We start from the raw sequence: 10,862 nt of genomic DNA, 5'->3' as shown, positions 1-10,862 counted from the left end.
AGTACTATGGTTGATTTTATATTATTATTCAATGTATATTGCTTTCTATTCTGAGTTGGCCGATAATACCTACTCAGTACTTGTTCCTTGTACTGACCCCTACTTGTAATTTTCTTGTTTGTTATTTGTGGAGTGCAACAAGCGTGCCATCGACTTCGACTCGCCCTCAACTCTAGCCAGTCTCCAGCATATCAGAATTCAGGGTGAGCTATTGTTCCTAGCTCGTGCTGGATTCTCTCCTTCAAGTCTTGATGTCTTGAAGTTCGGACATGGACCATCTTTTAACTATTTTTAGCTTCTTAAATACTCTTAGATTTAGAAATTCGATGATAGATGTTCTTGATGTGATGACTTCCAGATTTTGGGAATAATAAGTATTGAGTTTTAGAAGTTATTCAATTGATTTTCGTTAATAAGTTTTAAGTCTTCCGCATTATATTTTGTTCACTATGGTTGAAATATTGGTAAATGTTGGGGTTTAGATTTGTTGGTTCGCTCACATAGAAAGATAAGTGTGGGTGCCACTCGCGACTCGTTTTGGGTCGTGACACGAACACAATTAATCTTTAAAACCTAAAAATCCCCAACCAAACTCTTTTAGCATACGCTTGTAGTTAACAAAATGTTGTGCATATATTTGTAAATAGGGCTATGATCTCTAAATCGGATCGTTTAATACCCTATCAATTAAAATAACGAGAAAAATAATTTACATTTTTACTTAAGAGGTTATTAATTTATTTTCATAAGTTTGGTATTCTTCGACTTTTCGTATTTACTTTTTCGATAATTTGATATCATATGATCTTAAAAAAGATGACACATTTCATCTTTAAGTTTTAATTCTCTCTTTATCGTATTTATTATAATTGTGCAACTATAGATAAACATTTTACTTCCCAAACCGAACACTATTAATCTTTAAAACCTAAAAATCCCCAACCAAACTCTTTTAGCATACACTTGTAGTTAACAAAATATTGTGCATATATTTATAAATAGGGTTATGATCTATAAATCAGTTCGTTTAATATCTTTTCATTAAAAATATGAGAAGAACAATTTACATTTTTACTTAAGAGGTTATTAGTTTATTTTCATAAGTTCAATATTCTTCGACTTTTTGTATTTAGTTTTTCGATAATTTGATAACACATTTCATCTTTAAGTTTTACTTCTCTCTTTTCGTATTTATTATAATTGTGCAACTATAGATAAACATTTTACTTCCTAAATCGAACACAATTAATCTTTAAAACCTAAAAATACCCGACCAAACTCTTTTAGCATACACTTGTAGTTAACAAAATGTTGTGCATATATTTATAAATAGGGCTATGATCTCTAAATCGGATCGTTTAATACCCTATCAATTAAAATAACCATAAAAATACTTTACATTTTTACTTAAGAGGTTATTAATTTATTTTCATAAGTTCGATATTCTTCGACTTTCGTATTTACTTTTTCGATAATTTAATATCATATGATCTTGAAAAAGATGACACATTTCATCTTTTAAATTTTGATTCTCTCTTTATCGTATTTATTATAACTGTGCAACTATAGATAAACATTTTACTTCCCAAACCGACCACAATTAATCTTTAAAATCTAAAAATCCCCAACCAAACTCTTTTAGAATATACTACTAGTTAACGAAATAATTTAAGTTTTCATCATTTGAAAAAATTATTAATTTTTTTTTTATGAATTCGATATGCTTTTGCTTTCCGTATTTATTTTCTTAATAATTTAATATGACATATAAATTCTGAAAAAGATGACATATTTCATCTTTTTAAGTTTTATTTCTCTGTATCGTATTTATTATAATTATGAAATGGTAGTTAAATATTTTACTTCCAAACCACACACAATTAATCTTTGAACCTAAAAATCCCAAACCAAACTTTTGTAACATATAGTAGTAAATAAAAAACCTTAAACCGTCACTCTCCCAACTAAAAAGGCTTTTAAAAAATGTCATTTTGTGAAACTACCTAAGAGCCTTTTTTCCAAAAGTAAACAAAAAAACAAAAATAGAAGAAGAAAAAATCACACAAAACAAAATAAAAAGTGAAGTTAGCGTGAAGAACTTCACTTCTTTTATTTATTTCATTTCTTATCTCTTATTTTGTATTTACTTGGTTTGTCATTTTTATGATTAAAAAATAGTTAAACATTGAGTATTAACATCGACCTTTATGGTTTAATAATTATTTATACTTTGTCTGTTTTAATTTATGTGACTTGATTTAGAGTATGAAAAATAGTTAATCCATATTTGATATAAATTTTATATATAATTTGTCTTCAATATGTTCGATTTCGATTGTAAGTATTAATTAAGTGAGATGTTCTTTTGATTTTCTATAAGATATTAAATACTTTCTTTAGCACTCATTAATCAAAATTCGTGTTAAAAAATTCCACTTTAAAAATAACTATATTGTATTTTTATTGATAAATCAACAAAAATAAAAATGGGGTGCAATTTAAGAAGTTTATTTTGAGAAAAAGAGTATCTCAAGAACTATAAAAAAAAGGATGAGAAATATAAATAAAAATATTTTTTTCTAGATCAACTTATATTATATAAATTAAAGCAAGTAATTAATAATATTCTTTTGTTCCATATGATAATTGATTAATTAGACACAAAATTAAGTTTTTTTTTCAAGTAATTAATAATATTCTTTTGTTCCATATGATAATTGATTAATTAGACACAATTAAGTTTTTTTTTAAAAAAAAAAACTTATAATATAAAACAAGTCATAGATATTCAATCATCTCATTAATAACATCAATCTAAAAGTTTAAATATTAGTCAATATAAAAAATGTTACTTTTTATTTTGTTTTTTTTCTTAGTTAAACAGTCAAATGCTATTATCTTTGACCATAACTTTTTAAGTGTAACGTATATTTAAAACTTTAATTATATTTTTTTTTTGGTGGAAAAAACTTTAATTATCATTTAATATAGAAAAATTGTTATTTCCTCTATTTCAATTTATTTTTTAATTAGTATCTGAATAATTAAAAGCTACTTGCTTTGATCATAATTAACTAGACACAATTTTTTTTTTTAGAAAAAACTTATAATATTATACAAGTCATAACTATTAATAATCTCATTATAATATCAACCTAACTCTTCCATTTCAATCTATGCGATAATGATTAACTAGACAAAATTAAACAAAAAAAGTTTTTTTTTCTTAAAAAATTTATAGTATAAAAGGAAGTCATAAATATTAATATCTCATTAATTGATCAATCTAAAAGTTAAATTATTAGTCAATATAAAAAATTGACTCTCTTCATTTTAATGTGTTTATTTTCTTAATTATTAATTACAGTCAAATAATATTTTCTTTAATCATAACTTTCTAAGTATAACGTATATTTAAAACTTTAAATTATCTAATCCCTCCATTTCAATTTAATTTTTTAATTACTATCTAGACAATCAAAAGCTACCTGCTTTGATCATTATTTTTAAAATATTCTAAATTATTAACTATTATGACTTATTATACATTTCATAGAGTATAATTATAATACTTTTTATATAACTTTTAAAATAGTTCAAATTATTTTTATATAGTTTTAAAATATAAACATTAATTTATTTAATCTTTATACTCTTAGTCAAATCAAATAAATTCAACATAATCTTTTTTTGTTATTGTTATTGATTATAAAAAAAAAAATAGAACTATCAATTTACAACCTTTTTTTTTAAATTTTTCGTTCCACATTTAAGTCTAATTAAATTTATTTATTTTTACACTAACAATAAAATATTTTTAACAAAAATTATTTTGTAGCATATTCAGAGATTCGAACTCGAAATATCAGTTACAATTTCATTCATATATTAAAAAAAAAGATGAAAAAAAACAAAACAAAACAGCTAAGCATCTGTTCACACAATAAGTTGCCTATAAGTCATTAATCTTTGCTTTTTTGTGTTTAGCCCTCACCCCCCCCCCTCATACCCCCAACCCCCAACTCCCCATTTCAATGGCTTTTTCTTGGATTTTCGATTTCCGTGTCAAGCAAGCATCCATTCCTATCTTCCCTTGCTTAACCGATGGGCAATAGCCCTTCTTAGCTTACTTCATTTCTTTTACACTATTATCCAAGTTATCATCAACACCCCCACCCCCTCAAACCCCCCCACCCCTACCCCCTTCTTCTCCTTTATATAGCTTTGCTTCACTTCTAATCTTCACAAACCTAACACCCTTTTCCCTCTTTTATACTTCTCTCTGTTCATTTTATATGTATCTGTTGTTTCTCTGGTGGGTTTCTTGAAAGGAATTTTTCTCTGTTTTTTTTTGGTGAGTTTTGGTATGATTTTTTAGTTTTTAAAACCAAAAACACTGTTTTTTTGGGTATGTTTTGATTTTTTTTTTGAATTTTTTTTTTAGGTTCCAGAAATGGAGCAAGAGGGTGCACTTGTTTTAGCACCGGCACCGGTGGGGCCGGTGCAGCCGGTGCCGCCAGTGGCGCCGAGAAGGGCAGTGGGAGTTTTTTCGGCGACGTCTTTAGCACCGGGATTCAGGTTTCATCCAACTGATGAGGAATTGGTGAGGTACTATTTGAGGAGGAAGGCTTGTGGAAAACCATTTCGAGTTGAGGCTGTTGCTGAAATTGATGTTTACAAATCTGAGCCTTGGGACCTTAAAGGTTTGTTAATTTTTGTGAATTTTTTTTAATCATTTTTTTTTGTTGTAATTTTGGGCAGCTGATATGAATTTTCATTTTTTTTGGTGATTTTATCTGCAGGTTTGCATGTGGTTTCTTTGTTTATGTTATATTTTTTTTTTGATGAATTTTAACTACATTTTATGATTTTATCATGTGTGTTTTGAGGGATGAGTTAATTTCAATTGATTTCAAAGAAATGGAGCTCAGAGTTTTTAAAGCTTTTTTTTTTTTTAAAAAAAAAAATGTATCTTGATGGTTGATTTTTATCATATAGATTTGTTTAAGGGATGAGTGAATTTCAATTGATTGTGAAAAAGGAGCTTCCAGTTTTTTAATTTTTTTTTTTGGTTGTAAGTAAGAAAAATGTTATCTTTTAAGTTGATTTTACCATAAAGATTGAATTTTTAATATATGTTTACAAATCTTTGGAGTTTTAATTGATTTTTTTTTGCTAGTAAGAAAAATGCATTTGATTTATCATAAAGATTTGTTCAAGGGATGAGTGAATTTCAATTGATTGCAAAAAAGGAGCTTCGAGTTTTAAAGTTTTTTTTTTTTTTTTGGTATTAAGTAAGAAAAATGTATCTTTTAAGTTGATTTTACCATAAAGATTGAATTTTTAATATATGGTTACAAATCTTTGGAGTTTTAATGGAATTTTTTTGCTAGTAAGAAAAATGTATTTGATTTATCATAAAGATTTGTTCAAGGGATGAGTGAATTTCAATTGATTGCAAAAAAGGAGCTTTGAGTTTTAAAGTTTATTTTTTTTGGTGCAAGTAAGAAAAATGTATCTTTTAAGGTTGATTTTACCATGAAGATTGAATTTTTATTACATGGTTACAAATATTTGGAGTTCTAATGGAATTTTTTTTGCAAGTAAGAAAAATGTATCTTGTTGATTTATCGTAAAGATTTGTTTGAGGGATGTGTTAATTTTAATTGATTGGAAAAAATAGAGTTTGGAGTTCTAATGGAGTTCTTTTTTCAATAAGAAAAATGCATCTTTAAGGTTGATTTACCATAAAGATAGAATTTTCAGCATCTGGATACAAATCTTTTTGAGTTCTAATGGAATTCTTTTTTGTAAATAAGAAAAATATATCTTCAAAGTTGATTTTATCATAAAGATTTGTTTAATTTCAATTGATTGCAAAGAAAAATGGAGCTTGGAATTTTAATGGATTTGTTTTTAAAAATATGAACATTGTATCTTTAAGGTTGATTTGCCATAAAGATTGAATTTTTAGTTTATAGATACACGTCTTTCTTTTTCGCTGTTTTTTAAAGAAGAAGGGTCAGAAGGAATTGGTGATATGTAGTTTAAGGTCTTTTAGAATATTAATAAGCTCATGTATGGACAAGGCTTAAACTATTTTCAGTACACTTCAGAGAAAAGTCCAATGTTCAAGCAAAACCCGTTGTAACGCCTCTACATAAGAAATGCATTTTTTCTTTGTCACTTTGTGCAGTTTTTGTTTGGATGTGTTATCAATTTCTTATGTGATAAGACACATTCTTCTCTTGAACTTTGTAGTCATTGATTTTGATGCATTAACATTTGGTCTTTCTTGCACAGATTATTCAGCTCTGAAGACCAGAGATTTAGAGTGGTATTTTTTCAGCCCTGTAGATAGGAAGTATGGGAATGGATCTAGACTTAATAGAGCCACTGGAGAGGGCTACTGGAAAGCTACTGGAAAGGATCGTAATGTGAACCACAATTCTAAAATCATTGGAATGAAGAAAACGCTTGTTTTCCATAAGGGTCGAGCTCCTGATGGAGAGAGAACTAACTGGGTAATGCATGAGTACAGACTTGACGATAAAGAATTGGATGCAGCTGGAGTTGTGCAGGTGCGAATTTGATATTGGAAAATGTATGGATTGTAAACCTACTTCTAAATGAAGTTTTGAATTAATGTGTTCTGTTTGCTTGCGAGGAAATAGGATGCCTTTGTACTCTGTCGGATCTTCCAGAAAAGTGGATTAGGGCCTCCTAATGGCGACAGATACGCACCATTTATTGAGGAGGAATGGGATGACGACACAGCCCCTCTGGTTGCCGGAGGAGTGACAGAGAATGACGTGGCCAATGGTAATCAAGCACGAGTCGAGGGAAATGAGTTTGACCAGGTTCATATTCTCATGATCTTCGATGTTACATGAATTGTTGCATTAAATCCAAATATTGCCTATTTCTGCTCTTTGCGCCGCTACTATTAATCCGGATAAATACAACTTCTGCCCTTTCTGTCGCTGGTATTAATGCGGATAGATACCACTTACTATTACAAGAAAGTATGAATGCTATTGTCGTTACATGTAGATCGGTGTTTTTTAATTGCATGAATATTTGCTGTTCTTCTAGGTTTTCTTTTTTCTCCTCGTAAGGTTGCTTTTGGAAACTCAAACCCTTTTTGCTTTTCATTGCGAGTCATTACATGTACAGGCAGTTTTTTTTTTTCATTTTCGTTTTCTCCTAGTATGATTATTCTTTAGAAACCTAAACCCTTATAGTTTTAATTGCAAGAACATCTGCCACGTTTTATTTTCTCTTGGTTCTCTTTGTATTACCGTTTTTCAGGAGCATCGGTTTCTGTTAGAACACAGTAGTTTCTCCATTAAATTATGTTCTGTATTGTGTCATAATTTTTTGTTGCCCCAAGTAGAGCACGAAAAGAACTTGGTTTCTGAGTTTTCATTCTAGCTCACTTTTGTTCGGTGAGAGGTACAAATTGGCTGAGTGGTTGTTTTCTGTCCTCAATGGACTGATATTCAGTCTCTCCGCTTCTCCGTCTCCAAGTATAATAAGTTTGCCCTCTAAAGTCTAGCTTTTTTCAAATATTCAGTTTCTCCGCTACTCGTTTCATGCATTAATTTCTCATTTTATCGCATGTCAAATAGTCAAAACTTCTTAATAAGAATAACTGAAACTGCAGATTTATCTCTTTTTCACAGGCAGGTGCAGTTATCACGTAGGTAACAATATGTGTACTTACGGAGTAGAGCTAGCCAATTCCTAGTTTTCTATGCCCTACCTTAAGTAGAAACTTTGACTGCCTCTTTGTCAAGGGTTACACTAGATCTAATAATTGAGTCGTGAACGTGTGATACACTCGCTTACATTAGATTACGAGATAATAAATTATTTGTTGAGAATGTGTGATACGCTTGCCCTTTTTTATGCTTTGTTTACTTCTCCCCTTCTTATTATAGAACAATTCTAGTAGATGAATACCTTGTTTGAAGCTCCCTTGTGTAGCCATTCCCTTTGATTTCCAGATAATTGTACGGGAGACGTTGCCACAAATCGTTTATATTTTCATCCTCAAGTGTTTTATCTGGACACTCATTGCTAACCCCGGGGGATGAACTTCAACTTGCAAAAACAGTGATGCATTAGTTTTCTGATATGGTTGGCTGTGAGTTTGTTTAGCGATGATTGTAGTTATGGATGAAATCGTGCTTTGTTGTTAAATTTATTCGTTAGTGCTCGTGTTAAATTGACATTACATACCTGAAGCTCCATAAATATGTGCTAGCATGTTGAGTATTGTGATCTTATGCATAACTTGATGCTTGGTTATGCTTTAATATGTTCTAGGTAATTCTTTCCTTGTCGCTAACGGTTGGATGTCCAAAGCAGGATGTGCGTGGTAAGGCTCCTTGCGTAAGTGAGAACCTGTTTGAGCCTCGAGCTCTTTCGTTTGTTTGCAAGAGGGAAAGGTCAGAGGATCTCGAACTACTCTCTTTATCTCAAAGCAAAAGATCCAAGCATGATGATCCTAGCTCTAGCCATGCAAATGGTTCTGAAGATTCAACCACTAGCCAACAGGATCCACCAACAAAGACGATGGCGACAACTTACTCCCCTACTCTCTTAACATTTCCCTTGTTAGATGAACCAAAAGAAGCTCCACCTACTAACTCCTTTAATTTTGACTCTTCCAATCTTGAAAAATCTGTTCCTCCAGGTTACTTGAAGTTCATTAGCAATTTAGAGAACCAGATACTAAACGTCTCCATGGAAAGGGAGACTGCGAAGATTGAAGTGATGAGAGCTCAAGCTATGATCAACATTCTTCAATCACGTCTCGATTTCTTGAACAAGGAGAACGAGGACTTGAGGGGACTCATTCGTCGAGGTTAGATGGTAACAACAACTCCAAAGTAATGCTAGTTATGCAGCAACTGTTGGCCGGGCAGAGGGCTCCGTTGTATCGGAGTCCTCAATTAGTAGAACTGTCTTTTAAGTTAGAAGAAACTGAAAATGGCTAGCTATGTAATAAGTTTATTTACCTAGTTTTGCTATAAACTTGTACCTATGATGCTATCGACATAATGTCGTATGTTTAACTAGTTATAAATAAAGTGCCTTCAGTTGCAATCTCTGCCTTCAATATTATCGGGATAAAACTTTTGTGTCTTGTTTGGTTGCTATACCGGAGATAGCTTATCTCACTATTCACATTATACTGTTTCGATAAGCTATCCCATATAAGTTTATCTTTATCTTGCGATAATTTATTTTCAACCAAAACATTGATTTTCAAAAATTTGTTTCCAAAAAATTTTCGGAGTTTCTTCTAAAGAAATTCCACTTTCACTCAAAAATGTTTATATGCTCCAAGAGTGTTTCAATTTAGAAAAAACTATGTAGTAAAAAAGGATTTTCCTTGTGTTTATTAGCAAGCTAAAGAAAGTACTATGGAGGTTTTAAGTAATTTATTTCTGCAATTTGGTCTATGTACACAATAACACAACCATCATAAAATGGTGTAACTGAATATAATATATGATCTATGTACAAAATCATCATAAAATGGTGTAACTAAATATAATGTATGATCTATGTACACAACCATCATAAAATGGTGTAACTAAATATATATTTTTTCGATAGAACAATTTGTTTCATATGATGAAGTTATAAATTCAACAAGATTATACATTAAGAGGAGTAAAATCACATCATTAGCTATGTAAAATGTAGGAAGTTCAATAGACTCGTGCATTGCAAAACATGATTGTAGTGCAGTGATGATCCTGCTTCACCATGAATTAGAAGTCTTGAATTTGAGTTTTGGGCAGGAAGAAAATTTCGTTGGGAGTGCTATCCTGAATGGGCTCTAGAGTGCACGATTTAGATTGAGCCAGAGCTCTAATACGAACTTTGAACAAGATGTCTCAAATTCACATTTTCACATCCACTCAAGCTGTAGCTCATCAAGAAGATTTTAGGCTTGTAAATAAGGTGTAATGAAAAGTATAAATGTGTTTAGTTTATATGCTCTTAAGAGTGTTATAGTTTGAAACCTATTTTCTAAAAAGAATTTTCCTATTTTATTAACAAGCTAAGTAAAGTATTTTGTACGTTTAGTAGTTTATTTTTGCAAGGTAACATAATAAGAGGTGTCACTAATCGTATCATCACGTGCATCAAGAAAAATTGTTATTTTTTTCTTATAGTCCATGGGATTTTACTCTCGAGTAGCTTATTCTTTGAATGAATCATAACTTATAAGTATAGTATCTGTGATCATCTTATATAGAAAGATTACAATTCATTTAACGCAATATCAATGCAAAATAGATGTTCCGAGTTCACATTTTCATAGTCACTCAAGTTCTGAGCTTGTCAAGAAGATTTAGACTCATACATAAGGTACAATGACAAATACACTCTTGTAATTGAAATGCTATTATATCAAGTTAACATTTGATATCTATACATTATATAATTTTTCGATAAAAAATATGAACCGAACAAACTTTTTTCTAAAATGGCTCCACCCATATTTCCTTGTGGATTAAGGAAGAGATGCAAACAAGTTAGGTTTGGCAATTGAAGCAACACCAAGTATTAAAGTAGACAAGTACTTAATTAAACAAATAACAAAGTTAATACTACTTAATATGGCTGACTTGGTCCAATAACCAACAGTTTTTAATCAAATTTAAAGTCAAACATAAATTTCATTTCCTCTTAAATCTATTTTTTTATGGATAAATAAAATTATGTTCACGATTCGTTATTCTAGTTTGTAGAACGGAAGAAGAGGGAGAATGGAATGTTAGCAATAGTAGCGCTTAGTTAAGTTAGTTTTTTATTTTTCATAAAAAGCTATTCAGAAA

The 10,862-nt window shown here is 30.2% G+C and overlaps 1 protein-coding gene across 2 annotated transcripts; it reads left to right on the top strand.

Annotated features, from left to right (window-relative positions):
* Positions 1-3,979: 3,979 nt before the first annotated feature.
* On the top strand, positions 3,980-9,127 carry LOC108178985 (NAM-like protein). 2 transcript variants are annotated; one of them, XM_019210838.3, is made up of 5 exons: positions 3,980-4,354; positions 4,445-4,703; positions 6,304-6,581; positions 6,675-6,860; positions 8,332-9,114. In XM_019210838.3, the coding sequence occupies exons 2-5, from the start codon at positions 4,454-4,456 to the stop codon at positions 8,875-8,877; spliced, it is 1,260 nt and encodes a 419-aa protein (XP_019066383.1). In that variant the 5' UTR covers positions 3,980-4,354; positions 4,445-4,453; the 3' UTR covers positions 8,878-9,114. The 2 variants fall into 2 exon arrangements, with proteins under 2 accessions (XP_019066383.1, NP_001315569.1); NM_001328640.1 differs by having other exon boundaries at positions 4,245-4,354; positions 8,374-9,127.
* The last annotated feature ends 1,735 nt before the right edge of the window (positions 9,128-10,862 follow it).

Source organism: Solanum lycopersicum, chromosome 11, assembly GCF_036512215.1.
Source record: "Solanum lycopersicum chromosome 11, SLM_r2.1".
Taxonomy (NCBI): Eukaryota; Viridiplantae; Streptophyta; class Magnoliopsida; order Solanales; family Solanaceae; genus Solanum; species Solanum lycopersicum.
This window is presented reverse-complemented; position numbering and strand designations above follow the sequence as displayed.